The following is a 23108-nucleotide window of genomic DNA, read 5'->3' as shown; positions in this document are numbered from 1 at the left end:
GGGAGAGGAAAGTTGCTGGACATGGATGGATGGAGGGGAGGGCAGGGGAGAGGAAAGTTGCTGGACATGGGTGGATGGAGGGGAGGGCAGGGGAGAGAGGACAGTTTCAGGACATGGATGGAGGGAAGGGCTGGACATGGATGGAGGGAAGGGAAGACAGGAAGGAGATGCACATGGATGGAGGGGAAAGGAGAGAGAGAAGGAATGCTGGACATGGATGGAGGGAAGGGAAGAGAGAGGAAGTGAAATGAACATGAATGGAGGGGAGAAAGGAGAAATGCTGGACATGGAGAGGAGAGAGAAGAAACGCTGGATATGGAGGAAGGAGATGAGATGAGGGAAAAGGAAGAGAGGAGAAAAACTGCACAGGGATGGAGAAAATAGGAAGAAGCTGGATCCACTGGACAGTCAAGTCTGCGGAGGACCAGAAATGAAGAAGAAAGGAGGAAAGAAAAGAAATAAATGGAAAGGAAGCCCTGGAAACGGAGTCAAGGGAACAGATAGAGAGCAGCAGAATCAGATACTGGGCCAGCATGATGAGAAAAACAAAGTCACCAGACCACAAAGGTAGAAAATTTTAATTTTATTTTAGTGTTTGGAATATGTCCACTTTGAGAATTTACATCTGCTATCATATTTTGCAGTGTAGAGCAACGTGTTTCTTTCTGTTTTTCTGGTATTGTGCTTCTTAGGATTTCAGGTTAATTTTTGAAGAATTTGAATAGGGGCTATCTCTGTTCTGCATGTATGACTGCAAGGCCAAGTGTCTGAATAGGGATCTGTTTGTTAGGTTCTGAGAATTTGATAACACATTGTTTTTCAGAGTTAACAAGATTGTCTGTTCTCCTAATTCCTGGTCTGTATGCTAATTTGGTTTGTGTCATTTTGGGTATACTGTAGAGATTTGTTTTCCTGGTAAAGGGCTTCTAAAACAGACATCATGTTATGAGAATCAGGTTCTCAACATTAAACGTTTATATTTATTTATTTATTTACTTATCATGTCATGCAGTATATTTGTAAAGGAAAATAAAACTATTCTTTTTACTTGTGTTTTAGGATATGTTGGGTTCACCATGTAACAGGGGTTTGGGTATACCCTGTTTTGGACTATATTGGTCCAGAAGCAAAAATAGCTTTCTTTCTGGTTGTTACCATTATAATTAATATTTACTACATGGTGGGAGAGATACTGAACAGCTACATATGGGACACACAAAAATGTAAGTATTGCTTTCATATGTGTTAGTATTTCATGTTTTTTTCATAGAACACTTGGTTCGATAAAATGCTTGAAAGTAAGATGTCATGTCATCTCTTTTCATCTTTCCTACGTTCATCAAATACTGAAAGGCCTAAAAATTTTAACACATTGTATAATAGTGTGTAGTCACACTCTAATTCTTTACATTTTCATTCTTAGAGCTACCCAGTTAAATGCAGTAAGTTAAAGTGCTGTAAGATTTTGCAGTTACCATGCATTCATTGCTAAAAACTCTGCATTAACTGTTGTGGTGTTCCCAACACTTTCCCATTCCATTAACACAGAGAAAAATGCTTTTACCTGGCATTAACTCCATAGGTACATAGGCAGTCGGTGACCCAACTGTTTGGGGAGGCTAAAGGGGGTGGGGTTAGGAGTGGGGCCATGGGCGGAGCTTACATCCATAATGTTTACTTACTGTTTTAATATTATTTTAATGTTATTTTATATTGTAAACCGTTCTGATTTACTATTGTAATAAGTGACGGTCTAGTAAATGAATAAACGATAATTGTCTGACAACACAGAAAAAAAAATAAGTAAAAATAAAATAGTCACAATTAATACCTTTTATTAAATTTAGATATTAGATATGTCAAAGAATAAAGTGCTTGCTCAAAGCATATACTAACCACAATCGCTTAACTGCAAAACACTATGCTCAACTTTGTGCAAAAACACACTCAGAACCTTACTGTACCATAAATATTACACTGGGCAGACCCTAATACACCAATATGCCACCCATACGGAAAATACAGACTATCAACAATTTGAAACAAGGGATCATAATATCACAATTCTCATGTAGAGCCACAAAACATCCTTTTAGGGGGGATGGTGTTCAGAATGAGCTCCTTTTATTAACGACCATATGTAGATCCTTCAAGAGGTAGTGTGTCATGATTTAGGCTCTACACCCTTTCTGATGTTTTGGTACCACCTCAGTAAGGCCAACACATAATCTCTCCACTGCAAAACGCTATACACAAACTTATGCAAAAACACACTCATAACCTTACCAAACCATAACGGCACTAATTCCAAGGACAGGACGAGCTACAACCTTATGCGTGGAAAGGCAGCACTATAATTACACCGTGCTCTAAAACACCAGTACCACAACCTAGTGAAACAAAAAAAAAACCAAAACAAAAAGGGCTGCAAATACTACACGCTAGCAGAATACTGCATCTTGATCACACATGAAAAACACATGACACAACAGATGTGAAGGCAAAATACTGAACTGGAAAGATACCTCAAGAAGTCAGACTCAGCATGCAGCAATACTAGAAAAATTGAAACTTGCATGCTAAATATCACAGATGCACATTTCCAAAAGCTGACATATTCCAATTAATAAATTCTGAATAAAAAATGTTTTCTACCTTTGCTGTCTGAGCATTTAGTTTTTCTATTAGCTTTGGTCCCAGTGTCTTCTGTTTTATGCAGTGTCTTCTTTTCATTTGATATTTTTTTCTCTCACCATGTCCACCATCCTTCTGTGTCCTTATGATTCCTGTCTACCATCTGTAGCCCTATTCCTATCCTTTCTCCAGTTTCAACATCTGCCCTTAAAGTGTTCCAATCCAGCCCTTAAATTCAGCAATTTTCCCTCCATCCATATCCAGCATTTCTCCTCACTCCCCTCCCCTCCATCCATGTGCATCTACTTCCTTTGTCTTCCGTCTCCTCCATTCAAGTCCAGCATTTCTCCTCTCTCCCTTCCACTCCATCCATGTGTATCTCCTTCCTTCCTTCCTTCCTTCCTTTGTCTTTCCTTCCCTCCATCCTTGTCCAACATTTCTCCTCCCGCCCCTCCCCTCCATCCATGTGCATCTCCTTCCTGACTTCCCTCCCCTCCATCCATGTCCAACAACTCTCCATTCTCCCCTGCCCTCTCCTCCATCCATCCATATCCAGCAAATTTCCTCTCTCCCCTGCCCCCCTCCATCCATCCATGTCCAGCAATTCTCCTCTCTCCCCTGCCCTCCCCTCCTCTCCAGTGATCTCTTCTCTCCCCCTCCGCTCCATGTCAAGCGATTCTCCCTGCCCTCCCTCAGCTCCCCGACAGCCCCCTCCAAGCGTTTAACCCTACTGTCCATGTTTTATGTTTAAATAATTGCTGAACTTGTTGAGACTTTTTCCCCCTGTGATTTTTTGATATATAGACAGTATTACTCTGCTTGTATTGTTTTTTGATTTTTCAACATTATTAGCAGTAGTGTGGATCTGAATATTATTTTTGTAAATAAAAAGCAGACAGATTTTCAAAATTGCACAGTATCACTGTCAACTTCTGTAAATAGGAACAACAAACATAATCTGAAATGTCTATATGCGAATGCCAGAAGCCTAAGAAATAAAATGGGAGAGTTAGAATATATTGTACTCAATGAAAAAACAGATATAATAGGCATATCTGACATCTGATGGACGGAGGATAACCAGTGGGACACTGTCATACCAGGATACATATTATATTGCAGTGATAGGTTTGATCAAATTGGTGGAGGGGTAGCATTGTATGTTAAGGAGGGCCTTGAATTGAATAGACTAAAAATTCTACAGGACACAAAACAGATCTTGGAATCCCTATGGATTGAAATCCCATATGTAAAAGGGAAAAGAATAATGATAGGAGTGTACTACCATCCTGGCCAGAATGAAGAGACAGATGTGGAAATGTTATCAGAAATTAGAGAGGCTAACAAACTGGGCAACACAATAATAATGGGTGATTTCAATTACCCCAATATTGACTGGATAAATGTAACATCAGTGCATGCTAAAGAGGTGAAATTCCTTGATGGAATCAAGGACTGCTTTATGGAGCAGCTGGTTCAGGAGCCAACGAGAGGAGGAACAATTCTAGACCTAGTCCTTAGTGGCTCGAATGATCTGGTGCAGGAGGTAATGGTGCTGAGGCCTCTTGTTAACAGTGATCATAACCTGATGAGATTTGATATAAGCTCTAGAGTAAGTACCCATAGGAAATCCAATACGTTAGCATTTAACTTTCAAAAAGAAGACTATGATAAAATGAGAAGAACGGTGAAAAAGCAAAATTAGAGGAGCAACTGCGAAGGGCAAAAATTTACATCATGCATGGATGCTGTTCAAAAATACTGTCCTGGAAGCCCAGGCCAAATATATTCCATCTATTAAAAAAGGAGGAAGTAAGACCAAATGACAGCGAGCATGGTTAAAAAGCGAGGTGAAGGAAGCTACTAGAGCAAAAGGAAAATCTTTCAGAATGTGGAAGAAGGATCCGACTGAAAATAATAGGAAACTACATAAAGAATGGCAAGTCAAATACAAAGCGCTGTTAAGGAAGGCAAAGAGAGACTTTGAAAAGAAGATTGTGTTGGAGGCAAAAACGCATAGTAAAAACTTTTTTAGGTATATTAAAAGCAAGAAGCCAGCAAAAGAGTCGGTTGGACCCTAGATAACCGAGGGGTAAAAGGTGTACTCAGGGAAGACAAGGCCATAGTGGAAAGATTAAATTCCATATCATCATGCTGATCAATCCATAGACTGGTGGGTTGTGTCCATCTACCAGCAGGTGGAGATACAGAGCAATCCTTTTGCCTCCCTATATGTGGTCATGTGCTGCCGGAAACTCCTCAGTATGTTCTCTATCTCAGCAGGTGGTGGTCACACACAGCAGCAGCTCTGGCTAGGTCTCCAAGCCTAATCTTTAGGTTTTGTTGAGTACCTGGGGTTGAGGGCTCTTCTTGAGCAAGTGCAAACCTGGTGGTGCCAGGTCCCTCCTTTTCTCCCCCCTCCCGCTGGCTCCGTTAAAAAAAAAAAAAAATGTTTTGGACGTCCTTAAGGGCGTTTATTTCGACGTTACAGGTTGTTACAGCTCGGAGCAAGAAGCAGGTAATTTTTACCTTTTGTTAATATATGGCCTAGCTTTAAGGCTACCACTGGAATAGTGATGGCCAAAGCTATGCAGCCAAGAACAACTGGAAAAATTACTGACTAGGCCAAACAGCAAGCAAGTGAATTAATATTTGAGAATCTGAAAAAAGCAGGTCTGAACAATGAGTCCTGATACAAACTGGTACAACCTTTAAATCAAATATAGCACCTGTAATGAAAGATCAGATGAATAAAATGGAGCTTATTAGTTTTGGTATACAATGATACAGAGGTAATACAGAGTTCATGAGATGGTATGAAAAGTATTGCAGCCGGAAGATGTGAAACTGTTATCTCAACGCTTCCCAAAACATGTTGATAATTAGCAGTAGCTGAGAACGGAAGGAGGTGGGCACATCAGACAGCAGACCGCATGGGAAAGTATGATCTCAGAAAGTGAGAAAGATTAGGAGCAAGGTTTCTCACCATTCACTTCTATGGAGAGGTTTGTGTATAAAAGAGGGGAGATTTTGGCTTAGTTTGAGAGTCTTCTCCAAAGCTTCTGTCAGACGGCGAAGCCCTGTGCGGTTGAAACCAGAATCTGATGTCTGTATTTGTATCAACTTGAAGACCTGTGTTTGGGTAAGAAATAAAATGTATCTATCTATCTAAACCTATCTCTGTCTCTATTTTTATTGATTCTATCTTCTCTTTACCTAACATTTAGCCTACAAGGTAGATCACATACAAGTGACACTCAGTTTTGGACAGAAAGCAGTAGTTATGGGAATTAGTTTTCAATTACGGCTCCTAATGCCACCCCCTGGTGATTGGGTGACAATGGAGGTTAGAGAAACTATACAGAACCTGATATATGAACTAAGTACCTTTAGTCCCCCGTGTGACGGAGTCAGAAAGAGGTCTATAAGAAGAGGTAAGAAAAAAACACTTTTTATAGCGGGCAGGGAGTTCCCCGATTGATCTCCACGTGGCCTATGGCGTCGGAGGGCGAGGGCGCGAAGAATCGCTCCCCGGACCGCGTGTGCGCTTCTAGCGGGGATGCGGGGGTTTTAAAGTCTGATTCACCCTTGTTGGGTGTCAGTTTGGAGGCCGGTCAGTGTCCCGGGTCTTCCTCCGGCGCGGCGGTTTTTCCCGCCATAAACGCCCATCCCCCGCTGCTCGCCTCCGCCATCTTGGCCGGCCACTCTGCTCGGACGGCTTCTTCTTGGGCCGCCCTTGAGCTGGGAGACGTTCATGCCATGGCCGCCCTTGATTTGGGCGACGGCAAAAAAGCGGCTAAAGTTAAGTGCCGTACTTCCCGCGCGGCTCCTTTGCGGAGTGTCACGCCGGATGCCATCTTGGATGCGCAGCATGTTGCTCCCCCGCTCTTGCGAGCGCCGGTTGAGGGTGCGTCTAGGGCTGTGGCCCAGGCTGCTGAAATACACAGTCTGGGGGGTTTCTCCCCCGAGTTTATTTTGCTGCTGCATTAGGCCTTCCTTATGCAAAACGCTGCCCCTTCTCCTTCCGTTAACGGGGTTGAGGCCCCCGGAAGTAAACGCCCTCGGGTGGATTCCCAGGCCTTAGAGGACGCTGTTTCCTCTGATGTAGATGAGGGCAGCGTATCTGAGTTCTCCCAACGGTCCTTTGGGGATTCCTTGGAGGAGACGGATTCCCGCTCGGATGGAGCGGATGACCCCTCTGCAGCGCGGATCTTTCGCTCAGAGGATTTGCCCAACCTGTTACTGCAGGCCATGAGCATTTTGAAGATTTCCTCGCCAGAGGACGTCTCCCTCAGCCCCTGTTGGCTTTGCCATTATGCTGGGGACGAAGCGCCCGCCTAGAACCTTCCACGTGCATGATGCCATGCACACCTTAATTTCGGCTCAATGGGATGTCCCAGAAGCGAGCCTCAAATTGGCTAGGGCTATGTCCCGCCTCTATCCTTTGCCTGAAAGTGAGCGTGAGGCCTTTATTTGGCCTACCGTGGATTCTTTAATCACTGCGGTGACTAAGAAAACGGCGTTGCCGGTGGAAGGTGGCACGGCACTAAAGGACGCCCAAGACAGAAGATTGGAAGCGGCTTTAAGGTCGTCCTTCGAGGCGGTTGCCTTAAGTTTGCAGGCCTCAGTTTGCGGCTCCTATGTGGCCAGGGCGTGCCTGACGATGGTGCAGCGGGCTTCCCCCTCGGATCCTTCCTTGAGGGCTGACTGGCCGGCCCTGTAATCGGGCTTGGCTTATTTGGCAGACTTACTGTATGATGTCTTGAGAGCCTCGGCTAAAGGCATGGCTCAGACAGTCTCTGCGCGGCGCTGGCTTTGGCTGAAACATTGGTCTGCGGACCACGCCTTTAAGTCCCGCCTGGCTAAGTTGCCTTTTAAAGGCAAGCTGCTCTTTGGGGTCGAGCTGGACAAAATCGTGACCGATCTCGGCACGTCTAAGGGCAAGAGGTTACCAGAGGTCAGGGCTCGGGCCAGTGCTCGCCCCGGTATCTCCAGAGGACGGTTTCAGGAAGCCCGTCGGTACCACCCGGGCAAGTCGGGCTCCTCTGCCCCCTCTTCCTTCAAAAGGAACTTCTCCCCCAAGCAGCATTCCTTTCGCAGAGACCGCCGTCCCGGAGGTACGCCCTCCGGTCCTCCCCCAGGGTCTCGTACCCAATGACGGGGTCCTGGTCCATGGCCCAGTGCAGATTGGAGGATGCCTGTCCTCGTTTCTGGGCGAGTGGACCAGAGTAACTTCAGACGCTTGGGTGCTGGAAGTCATCAGAGACGGCTACAAGTTAGAGTTCTGCCGACCCTTAAGAGACGGGTTTGTACTCTCTCCCTGCAAGTCTCCGGTCAAAGCTGTGGCAGTGCAGCAGACCTTGGACAACCTGATACGCCTGGGTGCGGTCGTCCCGGTGCCAGAAAATCATATTGGCAAGGGACGTTACTCCATTTACTTTGTGGTACCAAAGAAAGGAGGTTCTGTCCGGCCTATCCTCGACCTCAAAGGGGTCAATCGGGCCTTGAAAGTGCGGCACTTTCGCATGGAGACTCTCCGCTCTGTTATAGCGGCAGTGAAGGCAGGAGAGTTCTTGGCTTCCTTGGACATCAAGGAAGCGTACCTGCATATTCCCATCTGGCCTCCTCATCAACGCTTTCTGCGTTTTGCAGTCCTGGGCCGACACTTCCAGTTCAGAGCCCTCCCTTTCGGGTTGGCTACTGCTCCGCGGACCTTCTCCAAAGTAATGGTGGTCATCGCGGCCTTCCTGCGAAAGGAAGGAGTACAAGTCCATCCTTATCTGGACGACTGGTTGATCCGAGCCCCCTCTTATGCAGAGTGCGGCAAAGCTGTGGACCGGGTGGTTGCTCTTTTGAGCTCCCTGGGGTGGATCATCAACTGGGAGAAGAGCCAGCTGCACCCGACTCAGTCCCTGGAGTATCTGGGAGTTCGATTCGACACCCAAGTGGGCAGAGTGTTCCTGCCAGACAATCGGATTGTCAAACTTCAGGCTCAGGTGGACCAGTTCCTAGTAGCCTCTCCTCTTCGGGCTTGGGACTATGTGCAGCTGTTGGGCTCTATGACGGCCACGATGGAAGTAGTGCCCTGGGCCAGGGCTCATATGAGACCACTACAACACTCTCTGCTGCAGCGCTGGACTCCGATGTCGGAGGATTATGCTGTGCGCCTTCCCTTGGACCCAGCAGTGCGCAAGGCGCTGAGCTGGTGGCTGCAGACAGACAAGTTGTCTGCAGGAATGCCTCTGGTGACCCCGGAGTGGATTGTCGTCACGACGGACGCCTCTTTGTCGGGCTGGGGAGCCCACTGCTTGGGAAGGACAGCGCAGGGGCTCTGGTCTCCTGCAGAGGCAAAGTGGTCTATCAACCTCCTGGAACTCAGAGCCATTCGGTTGGCGCTTTTGGAGTTCATCCCGGTACTGGCGTTGAAGCCACTACGGGTCCTGTCGGACAATGCCACGGCTGTGGCTTATGTCAACCGCCAGGGAGGTACCAAGAGCGCCCCTCTAGCCAAGGAGGCCATGAATCTATGCCAGTGGGCGGAAGCGAACCTGGAACAGCTGTCAGCGGCCCACATTGCCGGAGTCATGAATGTCAAGGCGTACTTTCTCAGTCGCCATACCTTGGATCCCGGAGAGTGGCAGCTATCTGCTCAGGCGTTCTTGGACATCACAAAGCGCTGGGGCCAGCCGAGCCTAGATCTGATGGCGTCATCGGCCAATTGCCAAGTGCCGCGCTTTTTCAGCAGAGGACGGGACCCTCGATCCCTGGGAGTAGATGCTCTTCTCCAACAGTGGCCGACACAGGAGCTTCTCTATGTGTTCCCGCCCTGGCCCATGTTGGGCAGGGTGCTAGACCGGGTGGCAAAGCATCCGGGCCGGATAATCCTGGTGGGTCCGGACTGGCCCAGACGTCCCTGGTATGCGGACTTGATCAGGTTCTCAGTGGACGATCCTCTGCGGCTGCCAGTGGAGCAGGGACTGTTGCATCAGGGTCCCGTGGTGATGGAGGATCCCTCCCCCTTTGGTCTTACGGCCTGGCTATTGAGCGGCAGCGTCTGAGAAAGAAGGGCTTCTCAGACAAGGTCATCGCCACTATGCTGAGAGCGAGGAAGCGCTCTACTTCTACTGCTTACGCCAGGGTTTGGCGTACCTTTGCAGCGTGGTGTGAAGCAGGCTCACTTTCTCCCTTCACTGCTCCAATTTCTTCAGTATTGGCGTTCCTGCAAGAAGGTCTGGAGAAAGGCCTGTCGCTCAGTTTCCTTAAAGTCCAGGTAGCGGCTCTGGCTTGCTTCAGGGGCCGCTTGAAGGGTGCTTCCCTGGCTTCGCAGCCAGATGTGGTGCGCTTTCTCAAGGGAGTTAATCACCTGCGCCCTCCTCTGCACTCAGTGGTGCCTGCGTGGAATCTCAACCTGGTGCTAAGAGCCTTGCAGAAGCCGCCTTTTGAACCCTTGTCAAGGGCATCGCTGAAAGACCTGACATTGAAAGCAGTCTTTTTGGTGGCTATCACTTCAGCCAGAAGAGTTTCCGAGCTCCAGGCACTCTCATGTCGAGAGCCCTTTCTGCAGTTCACGGAGGCAGGAGTGTCTATTCGCACAGTGCCTTCCTTCCTGCCCAAGATTATTTCTCGCTTCCATGTGAATCAGCAGCTCTGTCTCCCTTCCTTTCGTAGGGAGGACTACCCAGAGGAATACTCTGCTCTCAAATATCTGGATGTGAGACGAGTCATCATCAGATACTTGGAAGTGACCAATGATTTCCGGAAGTCGGATCATCTGTTTGTCCTGTTTGCAGGTCCTCGTAAGGGTCTGCAGGCTGCTAAGCCTACAGTGGCAAGATGGGTCAAGGAAGCCATTGCAGCGGCTTATGTGGCCGCGGGGAAGGTGCCGCCTATCCAGCTGAAGGCTCACTCCACTAGAGCTCAGGCGGCCTCGATGGCAGAGGCCGGGTCCGTCTCCTTGGAAGAGATTTGCAAGGCGGCAACTTGGGCATCGGCCCATACCTTCTCCAGGCATTACCGCTTGACTGTGGCTGCTCGGGCGGAGGCCCGGTTTGGAGCTTCAGTGTTGCGGTCAGGGATTTTTATGTCCCGCCCTGGGTGAGTACTGCTTCGGTACATCCCACCAGTCTATGGATTGATCAGCATGATGATATGGAAGGTAAAATTATGTATCATACCTGATAATTTTCTTTCCATTAATCATAGCTGATCAATCCATAGTCCCTCCCAGATATCTGTATTGTTTATATTCTGGTTGCATTTCAGGTTCAAGTTTAGTCTTCAGTTCCTGTTCAGGAGGACTTCGTGTTCAAGTTTTTCAATGGATTCTTCAAGAGTTGAGACGAATTTGTGTTACAGTGAGCTGCTGCATTCCTCTCCCCTCCGTTTTACGGGGCTGGATTGAGACTTAAATTCTGCCGGCGCTCCCTCCCGCTTCGTGCGGCAGTAGGGCAGCTTTGTACCCCTCCCGCTTCGGCGGTGTTAGGGTCAGTCAGCTCCTCCCGTGGTTGCGGTTGCAGGATAAGCCAGATCCCCCCACATCGGCGGGTGTGGTGTCCCTCCCCCGCTCCGCGGGGATGAGCTGGACGGATTCCCCTCCCCCACTTGTGTGGGGATGAGCTGGGTTAATTCCCCTCCCCCGTTTCGGCGGTGGTGAGCTGGGCAGAGTGTCCCTTTGTGGGTGTAATTCTCTAAGTGCTGAGTCCTGCGGATGGAGCTTGGATATCGACATACTGAGGAGTTTCCGGCAGCACATGACCACATATAGGGAGGCAAAAGGATTGCTCTCTATCTCCACCTGCTGGTAGATGGACACAACCCATCAGTCTATGGATTGATCAACTATGATTAATGGAAAGAAAATTATCAGGTATGATACATAATTTTACCTTATTTCTTTGCTTCGGTCCTCACCAAGGAAGATTTGGGAGAGATACTGGTGCCAGAAATGGTATCTAATGCTGACGAGTCAGAGAAACTGAATCAAATCTCTGTAAACCTGGAAGATGTAATGGGGCAATTTGACAAACTGAAAAGTAGCAAATCGCCAGGACCAGATGGTAGACATCCCAGAGTATCGATAGAGTTGATAAATGAGCTTGCGGAACTATTGTTAGTAATATTTAATTATCTTTAAAATCAAGCATGGTACTGGAAGACTGGAAGTTGGCCAATGTAACGGTGATTTTTAAAAAGGGTTCTAGAGGTGATCCGGGAGTCTGATGTTGGTGCCGGGCAAAATGGTAGAGACTATTATAGAGAACAAAATTACAGCGCATATTCAAAAGCATGGATTAATGAGACAAAGCCAACATGGATTTAGTGAAGGGAAATCTTGCCTCACCAATCTACTACATTTCTTTGAAGGATTTTCAAAAAAGGCGTTTGACAAAGTACCTTACGAAAGACTCCAGAGGAAATTGGAAAGTCATGGGATAGGAGGTAGTGTTCTATTGTGGATTAAAAATTGATTAAAAGACAGAAAACAGAGAGTAGGGTTAAATGGTCAGAATTCTCAATGGAGAAGAGTAGATAGTGGGTTTCCACAGGGGTTTGTGTTGGGACTGCTGCTTTTTAACATATTTATAAATGATCTAGATATGGGAATAACTAGTGAGGTAATTAAATTTGCCTATTGTCACTGTATCTCAAAAAAGATACGGTGGAATTAGAAAGGTACAGAGAAGGGCGATGAAAGTGATAAAGGGGATGGGACTATTTCCCTATGAGGAAAGGCTAAAGTGGCTAGGGCTCTTCAGCTTGGAAAAGAGACGGCTGAGGGGAGATACAATAGAGGTCTATAAAATAATGAGTGGAATGGAACAGGTAGACATGAATCATGTGTTTACTCTTTCCAAAAATTCTAGGACTAGGGGGGCACGCAATGAAGCTACAAGGTAATACATTTAAAATGAATCGGAGAAAATATTTCTTCACTCAACATGTAATTAAACTCTGGAATTCGTTGCCAGAAAATGTGGTAAAAGCATTTATCTTAGCATGGTTTAAAAAAGGTTTGGATAGCTTCCTAAAAGAATAGTCCAAAAGCCATTATTAAAATGGACTTGGGAAAATCCACTGCTTATTTCTGGGATAAGCAGAATAAAATGTATTGTAGGGTTTTGGGATCTTGCCAGGTAATTGTGACCTGGATTGGCCACTGTTGGAAACAGGATGCTTGATGGACCTTCAGTATGTCCCAGTATGATAACACTTATGTACTTATGTAGGGCCTGGCTGACTTCTATGGTCTGTGTCCCAGAAATGCCAGAGAGAGACAATGGTCAAGTATTTTATATCACATTCATTGTTGATTTAATTATGACTTGATAATGAGTGTGACTGTTGGGCAGCCTGGATGGACCATTCAGGTCTTTATCTTCTGTCATTTACTATGTTACTAAGAATATTCATTGGAAATATCCTGAAAACCTGACTGACTGGGGTTCCCTCAAGACAGGTTTGGGAAACACTGGCATACACTAATAGTCAATGGATGAATTTGAGTTTAAAATGATATTTGAAGTCCAGCACCGAACAGCTTCTGTGAAAGTATGGAAAGTACTATGAATTTTATCCTGACTGACTCACCTTGAATTTCATTCCCTATTCCACATATCAACAATGTTGCAAAGAACAATTAAAAAAAAACTCCAGACAGCCCAAAATAGAGCAGCCAAGCTGATATTCAGCAAAACACGATACAAAAGTGCCAAACCCCTTCGAGAAAAGTTGCATTGGCTCCCAATCAAAGAACGGATCACCTTCAAAATCTGCACCTTAGTCCACAAAATCATATACGGTGTAGTCCCAGGATACATGACAGACCTCATAGATCTACCAATAAGAAACAAAGACAGAACATCAAGATCTTACCTAAACCTACATTACCCAAATTGCAAAGGACTGAAATACAAAACAACTTACGCATCCGGTTTCTGCTACAGAAGCGCAAAACTATGGAATGGCCTCCCAAAAGCTGTGAAAACAATCCACGGCCACCTGAACTTAAGGAAATCACTAAAAACTAATCTTTTCAAAACGGCATACCCTAACAACCCAGCGTAAACCTCTTCACCCAGCAACATAGCAAGACTATAATCGTACTGGACAACACGCAATCTTCAACCCACTTATACCTTATACGATCACTATATAACCTTGTATCTGTTATCAACCGACTAGGCAAGCACCTCAGACGGTACTATGTAAGCCACATTGAGCCTGCAAATAGGTGGGAAAATGTGGGGTACAAATACAACAAATAAATAAATTCCTTGAAACTGCTTCAGATAATTTTAATTTAATGATGTGGTACTGTTTTTGTTGTACATTTGGTGTTCTTTTGAATTTTGTTAAAGGGTGACTTTGTGATTTTTCATTTTTCTGAAGTATGAAAATAGATGATTATGTTCCTCTAAACTGCAAGGCTTTATGCTCTGAGGACAAACAGGATGTAAATATTTTGACACCATCCATCTGTGCCCAGCGTGGTAAGCACTCCCCTGCGTTCTTCTATTTTGGAGCCCAGCGTGGTAAGCACTCCCCAGCGTTCTTTTGGAAGCTGCCTACTGCATATTTGTGTGTCTTCTCACCCATTGTCGCCACTCAGGACCAGATCAGTCTTTGGTTTTCTACGGAACAGTAAGGACGTGTTCACCATCTCTCCTCAGCTCACATCAAATTTCTGTTTTTCCTATGCAGATTTCTCCTGCTTCTCCTCCTGTTTTCATTGCATTATCATATAAGTTGTTGTGGGGGGACATTTTGTCTTTATATTTCTCCTTAGATTTTCAGCACTTTTGAAGTTTTCTTTAGTTTCAGCAGCCCACTAGGCCCTCTTAAGCCTCAGATACCCAGCTGGTTAAAGTTTTTCACCATCGAGCCATTTGATTTTACGGTGACCATTTTTCTCACTATGTCCCTTAAAACTCCCATTGGTTTTAAGAAGTGCTCCTTGTAAGGCAGAACCTATCCCTTACAGATACCCATAATTGGTGTCTGTAGTGCTTGGGGCCTTAACACGATACCTCTCTTTGTAAATTCTGCTCACAAATATAAGAGAGAGGCATCAAGGGTCGAGTGAAACAGCACAAATGCATTGTTGGCACCTAAAAGTCACGTTCTTTGATTTTGGTATTGGGAGCATCAGTCTCCATGGCTTCCAGCCTGCATCGAACACAAGAGATGCATTGGCATCAAGAGGGCCTTCACCTTCATTGACATTGATTATCAATAGTGATTGCTGGGATTAGTCATCTTTTGATTCCACCCTAAGGATGAGGAAGGATTTGTCATCATCTTCATCGACACTGAGGAACTCCGATGCCATGCACCAGGCTGAGGCCGAGAGGCATCAGCATCGATCTTTATCAAAGCATGGTATCAAGAACATCGAGACATCTAGTTCACCGATGTCCTCAAAACACCCCCAAGAGGAGGGCCACTCACCGTCTTGGGAACCTGAGAGGGTGTGATAGCCTACATCAAGCAAAGACCAGGTTACCGATTTGGTCTCAAAGAAATCAAAGGAGGTGACCCAGCCAGCTGAACCCCAGCCTTCATCGATGACACCCTCAAGGAGCAGCGCTTTAGGACCAGATGGTGTGCCTATTTGCCTGACAGGGTGCTATAGCATCGAGGGCATCAGTCTCAGCATCTCAGGTAGTTCAGCCTATCCTGGAGAATTATGTATTGCATGTGGAATACCTCAAAGGACCTCAAAGGACATCAGAGCTAGAGTGCACTAAACGGATGTCGATCTCTAGTCCCTTGGGGGGGTGGGGGGAAGCCTCCTTAGGGCACTGGAAGACCGCAGTGCCTCAACTCTCCCGGCCCATGCCTGATCCCAGTGTCAATCATTCAAGGCAGACAGAGACTCAGACATCTCCAGAGGAGTACTTCTATGAGTCTGATTCTGACTGCTGCTGAGTGTCTGAGGAGCCACTAGAGGCCCTCTTGGAGGAAGGGTCGGCTTCTCCTCAGATCCCTCCCATCCCAATGAAAGGAGAAAGTTGCCTCCAGAGAAGCTCTGTTCTTTCATTTGTGTATGGGAGATGGTTATGTCCATCCCATCTAAGTTTGAAATGGAGGACGAGCCCAGGGCCAAGACATTGAACATCCTACAGTTTGATGCCCACCTTACAGAAGCTAGGACAGTACCCATGTACAGAATCTTTAAGCTTGTACAGATGAAAGAGTGCAGGACACTCCTCTCTGAACAGCAGGTGAACAGGAAGGTTAACTTGATGTATCGAGTCCAAAAGGTTCTGGGATTCAAGAAGCTCCAGCTTCCACACCATTCCATAGTGGTTGAATCTGCTTTCAGAAGAGACAAGAGTTTGAAGTCTCATTTTTCAGTCCTCCCAGGAAGGGAAGCCCAGACCTTGGAGTCTTTTGAGAAGGTCTTTCAGAATGCTGTGCTAACTTCCCGCATAACATCCTGTCAGCTTTTAATGAGCATGTCCTTGGTGAACATTGTTTGCCAGCTCCACCACACTGCACACTATCTCCCCTGGAGAATGCTGAAGAGCTCCGTCAGCTAATAGCCAAAGAGCAGAAGTGTGGAAAGTATACAGTACAGGCAACTTATGATTTTTTTCAATATAGCACCCAGGGCATATACACCATGGGTATTGGTATGCGCAGGCTCATTGGTTTCATGCCTCAGACTACAAAACCTGTTGTGCAGGATAAGTTGTGAATGTTCCATGCTGGGGAGAGAACATTTTTGGTGACAAGGTGGAAGAGGTAAAAGACCTCCTGCCTCAGCTTCCACATCTAGGAGGTACCCAGGTGTAGGATAGTGGAGGACCTATTACTCTCAAAGGAATAGATTCTTCCTCCTCCCCCCCACCCTCAGCTACCCCAGATCACTCAAGGTACTCACTCCTGTCCAAGGCAACAGAGAGCCCAGAAGTCTCAACCAGCTCCCTAGTCAAAGTAAGGGATGAGCTTTTGACTGGCCCTAGCAGAGCATAGCCACAATTCCTGTAGATGTTCCAGACAAATGGAGGACGAGCCCAGGGCCAAGACATTGAACATCCTTCAGTTTGATGCCTACGTTACAGAAGCTAGGACAGTACCCATGTACAGAATCTTTAAGCTTGTACAGATGAAAGAGTGCAGGACACTCCTCTCTGTACAGCAGGTGAACAGGAAGATTAACTTGATGTATCGAGTCCAAAAGGTTCTGGGATTCAAGAAGCTCCAGCTTCCACACCATTCCATAGTGGTTGAATCTGCTTTCAGAAGAGACAAGAGTTTGAAGTCTCATTTTTCAGTCCTCCCAGGAAGGGAAGCCCAGACCTTGGAGTCTTTTGATAAGGTCTTTCAGAATGCTGTGCTAACTTCCCGCATAACATCCTATCAGCTTTTAATGAGCATGTCCTTGGTGAACATTGTTTGCCAGCTCCACCACACTGCACACTATCTCCCCTGGAGAATGCTGAAGAGCTCCGTCAGCTAATAGCCAAAGAGCAGGAGTGTGGAAAGTATACAGTACAGGCAACTTATGATTTTTTTCAATATAGCATCCAGGGCATATACACTATGGGCATTGGTATGCACAGGCTCATTGGTTTCATGCCTCAGACTTCAAAACCTGTTATGCAGGATAAGTTGTGAATGTTCCATGCTGGGGAGAGAACATTTTTGGTAACAAGGTGGAAGAGGTAAAAGACCTCCTGCCTCAGCTTCCACATCTAGGAGGTACCCTGGTGTAAGGTAGTGGAGGACCTATTACTCTCAAAGGTATAGATTCTTCCTCCTCCCTCCCCCACCCCCCACCCTCAGTTACCCCAGATCACTCAAGGTACTCACTCCTGTCCAAGGCAGCAGAGAGCCCAGAAGTCTCAACCAGCTCCCTAGTCAAAGCAAGGGATGAGCTTTTGACTGGCCCTAGCAGAGCATAGCCACAATTCCTGTAGATGTTCCAGACAACCTGCCAGTAGGAGGAGATTGAATTTTTCCCAAGGAAGATGGCCTCTTGTAACCTCAGACTGGTGGGTTCTCAAAATAGTCTAGACAGGCTACACACTACAATTGGAAAGGATTTCACTAAATTGCCCACCGAGATTCTCAAAATTAATCTATCAGCACCAGGAATTGCTTAAAATGGAACTCTCTTCCCTTTTACTGTTCCATGCGGTCGGACCCGTTTCACAATGAGGGTAAAAGGAAAGGGATTTTATTCCAAGTACTTCCTGGTCACCAAAAAGACGATAGGATTTCACCCAATCCTAGACCTAAAGACCCTAAAGAAATATCTTACAAAACAGAAATTCAGGATGGTTTCCATGGCACCTTAATCTCCATGTTACAAAAACAAAGGCATGTTTTCTGGACTTAAAATACACAAATGCTCACATACAGATACTTCCTGTGACTGTTATGTATCTGCGTTTTCTAGTAGGGAAGCACTACTACCAGTATTGCGTTCTGACATTTGGCCTAGCATCAGCACCCAGGGTCTTCACAAACTGCCTAGCAGTAGTCGCAGCATTGCTACACCGACTGGGGGTATGGTTGTTTCCCTATTTGAATAGTCAAGAGCACAACAGAGGAAGGTGCAAAAGAATCCATGCACAAACCCATTCGGGTGCTACAGCTACTATTGTTCATCGTAAATTATCCAAGTCTCTCGACCCAGCAATGGAAATTCATTAAAGCCCTGCTAGAGATGACCCATGCCTGAGCTTTCCTCCCATCTGTTTAACCAGTAGCATGTATCAGGTATCGGAAAGGTATAATAACTAAACCCAGATAAAATAACTAGATAACTCTTAAACAACAGTTGGTCCCTAAGTTACATTCATAGAAAAGAAGTACCACTGTAATCAGATTACATGCATGTAAAAGTATTTGAAATTCCAAAAAATGTTAAAGATCTATTTAAGTGAATGGTACAAATTTGTTTGATAATCCCATAATAGTGTGATAAGAGAACAAGTAGTGCCAATAAACTTGACCAAACGAGCTTATCTGTTCAGTGCCTTAGAAGTTGTTAAAGGAGTGTTGCACCCTAGAATCTACTTCCTTTAACATACATATCTTCTGGCCTTGCTACTTCTTTTCTATGAATTTAACTTAGGGTCTAACTGTTGCTTAAACGTTAAGTCTAATTTGTTTTAAGTTATTATACCTTTCTAATACCTGATATATATGCTACTGGTTAAACAGGTATTCTGTTATGTGATTGTATTATTTGTTTTTCCAGAAGTATTCAGCTCCCAAATTACAAAGAATTCCAACATCAAATGCTGAGGGATTTCTCTGGGCTTTTGATAAGACAAAACATTTAAATGTTTGATTCTGTTGTGTTTTATTTTTAACAGGTTTTGAAGCAGCGCTTTTGGGGCTAAGGAACCACAATTTAATGTCAACATCCATTACTAATCTTGGTTTGTTTCATTTGTAGAAGGAATCACAACCAGAACTCAAGAATGTTCATTTCAAAGCATGAAAGTGGTATAGTTAATGTTCTTTTTCCTCTCAGCAGAACTGACTTCTTACATGTTTGGTGAATGTTATGGCCATAAGGGGGGAAAGAAGAGTTTAATCTACTAATTTTTATTAAATCCCTCCAAGCTCGGATAAGTGTTATGTCTAACATTTACTAAGTCAACATTTATAGTTGATAACCTTGCAGTAATACTGTTTGGGCTGTTTGGAATGTTGCATATGTACGTATGACCCTTCGAAAATATATTTTTCTTTTGGATTTGCTCTTGGTTTTTGGCTTGCCAATCTTGCCTTTTCTTCTGGACATAATCCTGTTTTGTTTTGGTTGTTGTTTTCCTTTGGGGGTGGGGGGGGTTGTTTTTTTTTTTTTTTTTTTGGGGGGGGGTTACTTTTGTGTTGAACTGTCCAGCTTGTTTGTTTGTTTTTTCCAGGCAGAATCATAACAATGTTTATGTCAAAGGATCCCCGACACAATCACAGAATGCATTTTTGCCTTTGGGCACTCTTTATTTTACCATATGGTTACTGGTTATTTGTTCATGCTATAGCAAAGAAATAAAGCCATGGTTCAATTTTAAATCTTAAAGTTCAATTTCAGTTTTAAAACTTAAAGTGCAAATTTAAATTCTAATTCATGTCATATGCGGACGCATTCCAAATTTGAATTTGATTACTGAAGTTTGAGATTTATAGAAACAAAATACTATATGAACAATTTTTAGGCATTACTGATACGTGTGTGCATATACATACCTGCCTATCCATAATAGATACAGTACAGGGAATACATAGTTCTTTTCCGCATTTATCTTACATAACTAACACCAATATAGGTAAAACTTGGGTACACATACCTATTCAGCACACCTGTGCTACTTAGGTGTCTCACTTAGGCTTTGTTTTATTTCTACAAATATGTTCCTATATGTTTTTTCCCTCACTACTATGTTACATATATACTAGTCATCACCTGCATACCAGAAAGCTATACTTTGTTTTTACACCACACACATCTAGTACTATATCTTTCATATTACATTGTGTATTCCTATTCTTTCCCATGATGGTACCAACAACACCTCTAAGCTATATTTGTGCTATGACCGTTGGTGTAACTTGTACAAGTTTTATGCATAAATATGAAAAAAGTTGGATAAAATCCACAGTCCAGTGCAGTATAGTGAAAGTCACTATTATTCAAACGAGCCCAACACAGCCATGTTTCAGCTTGCGCCTGCAGCAGGGGCATAAACAATCATCTAAAACCAAGCACATGAACCAAATAAATTAGTGTATGCCTAATTATGTGAACATGACTAAAAAGTGTTATGTGACCCCCTGCATCCACTGGCAGTTAGCTGTCCTGCATGGACAGATGGAGCCAGTTCACCTGCTTCCCCCCATAGGAGTCCAGTCAAGAGTTGATGCTGGGAACCAGGACCTTCCATCAGTATTGGGGCAGGAGTCTCGTCCTCAAGGAGAGATGAGGAGGAATATAGCTGTCCAGCTAGGCAGGAACTACGGCCCGTGGAGGATCTGGGGGCCTGTGTTCTGCAGCGATATTCCATCAGTATGCTGCCTGCAGTAATTTCCCCAGAGGCAACTTTTTTATCAATATGGGAGGCGATTAAGACTCTGGATATGAAAGTGAGTAAGAGACTGGTACTAGTGGAACAGACTGCAGACAGTCTTGTTCCTCGTATATTACATCTTGAAAAGCAATTAGTACTTGTTCCCGGGGAGAGTGGTAATATTGGAGACAAAATGTAACAACTTAAGAAGAACCAGACAAAGTTTCTGCTGGCCTGTTATGGCCTACAACATAGACTAGAACTGATTGAAAACTCTCTGCGGAGCTGTAATTTGCAAATTTTGAATTTCCCTTAAATGGAATTGTCAGCAAGGGAGTTATTTAAAAAATATCTGGTTGAAGTATTAAACATCTCAGATGAGAAGTTGTCTTCAATAAATAAGATATTCTATCTACCATATAAGAAAATACATCCTTTGGGATCACAGGCAGAAGTCATAGGTGGTGAAGTGGTTGATGTCTCCCCATGTTGAGTCTTTTGAGGTTTGAATAAAGGATTATCTAGCATCGTTGGTGTATAGCTTCTTTTGTCACCTCTGCTGTTGTCCATTTTTGCTTTTGCATCCATGGAGAATTGTTCTTCTGTTTTGTCATTTTTGGGTAGTTTAAAGATCTATAGCTTTTGAACCGTGGGATAATGTCCTGAGTTTCATGGAAGAAAGATTGCAGAGACTTCTTCGGGAATCCTCACCATTTGACGATCAGAGCACTACTCCAGAGGCTTACCAACCAACAATCTGGCTTGATCAATTTAAAGAAAAATATTATTTAAAATGAAGTACATTATGCCACCATTTTACAGTATTAGAGTAAAAGGATTCCCAGAGGACTCAGAATTATGAAAGAACCACGTCTATTTTTAAATGACTTGGACTTTCTTAACCAGTGGTGTGCAATTTTAAACAAATGTTCTTTAGATTTGATGATTTTAAATGTACATCTATTGAGACCTGTTTTTGATGATAAACTGGATAATTTGAAGAGAGGATGACAATTGAAACTGTGATAATGGATGTTAACAAATGCTTAGACAAATTTAGGAACGATATTAAGAATGTTAAAGTAGACAAAATGCAATAGGATGCTAATGATTTCTTTTTCTTTTCTCTCTCTTTGCCTTTTGTTTGTTTGTATGTATGCTAAGACCAGGTTAATGATGTCGTTTTAGTTTAATATACCTAGCGACTGTTATACGTTCAAAACTATATACATGGATGCTGTTAATATACTTGTTGATTGTTATGTGTTCAAGATTATGTATGTGGATATTGTTAACAGCCTTGGATAAAGGTGGGGTATAAATGTAGTAAATAAATAAATAAGAGAGGCAGTATTTATCCAAGTTCAAAACCTAAGATGTTTGCACAAGATGGCCACATTTACCAATGTGCTGTGAGTTGCTCCTCTCTTGCCTGTAGTTATTTTCCTAGAAATGCCAAAGTGCCGAGGGAGAGCTGCTGCGCGAGCCTTCCAGCTGTTGTTACCCTCTCCACTTGGACCTATGGATAACGTTTTGAGGAGGACTGAGAGTACAGCAGTCTCCGGAGGGAAACATGGGGGATCTTTTACTAAGCCATGGTAGTGTTTTTAGCTCACAGTAGAATCAGCTGGCAGTAAATGCCAGGACACCCATAGGAATATAATGGGTGTCTCAGTGTTTACCTCCAGCTGATTTCTACTGCGAGCTAAAAACGCCACCATAGCTTAGTAAAAGACCCCCATGGTGATGAAGGGGAATCCATGGTGACTCCTGGGCTGGAAGTTACTCTTAACCCCAAGCGAAGAGCCTCTTCCCCACAACCACAATGCAGCAGTTTGCCGCTGATGGCGTCGGCAGCAGCATTGCCAAGAAGTGCTGTAGCTGCTGCTTTGAGAGAAGCCTTAGAACACCCAATCGGTGAACAGAGGAGCTCGATTTTGTTGAGAGCCCCCAAAGAAACTACAGTTGAGGTTTCCACCGCAGGAGAGATGAACAGTTCCAGGAATGGATAACATCGCTATTCTTTTCAGCAGGTAACAAACAAACCATTACCAGAGTTTCTTGTTTCTAAACCCTCTGAGGTTACGCTGGATAGTTTATGGTCCTTGATAACAGAACTGGGTAAAACTTTGTGTCCAGTCCACAATTTCAGAAGTTGGAGCAAAGAGTCAACAAGTTGAAGATAAGACTAATAAAAATACCTCTGATTTACAGACTTTGTCAAATCATGTTGAAAAGCTAGAAAAGCACTTGTGTCAAACTCAGAGAATTCACGATTATTAAGGATATTTCAAACTTAAGATTGAAGTCTGAATGTTTTGAGAATTATGCTAGGAGCTGCAATCTCTGTTTCATTAATTTTCTTTGGGTGTTTGTTACTTCATTGAGAGATCTGCTGAAAAGATATTTATTTTGGGACTTGAAGATGAGAAATTACTACCTTTC

The 23108-nt window shown here is 44.4% G+C and overlaps 1 protein-coding gene across 1 annotated transcript in view; it reads left to right on the top strand.

Moving 5' to 3' along the window:
- Positions 1-23108, top strand: part of AIG1 (androgen induced 1) — a 241340-nt gene that overhangs the window by 200890 nt on the left and 17342 nt on the right. The window contains exon 5 of the mRNA XM_030198497.1: positions 1060-1223. Coding sequence (XP_030054357.1) covers positions 1060-1223 — 164 coding nt within the window. The remainder of the gene's footprint in view (positions 1-1059; positions 1224-23108) is intronic.

Source organism: Microcaecilia unicolor, chromosome 3 (genome assembly GCF_901765095.1).
Source record: "Microcaecilia unicolor chromosome 3, aMicUni1.1, whole genome shotgun sequence".
NCBI classification, from domain to species: Eukaryota; Metazoa; Chordata; class Amphibia; order Gymnophiona; family Siphonopidae; genus Microcaecilia; species Microcaecilia unicolor.
The sequence above is the reverse complement of the archived record's forward strand: the minus strand, read 5'-3'. Positions and strand labels throughout refer to the sequence as shown.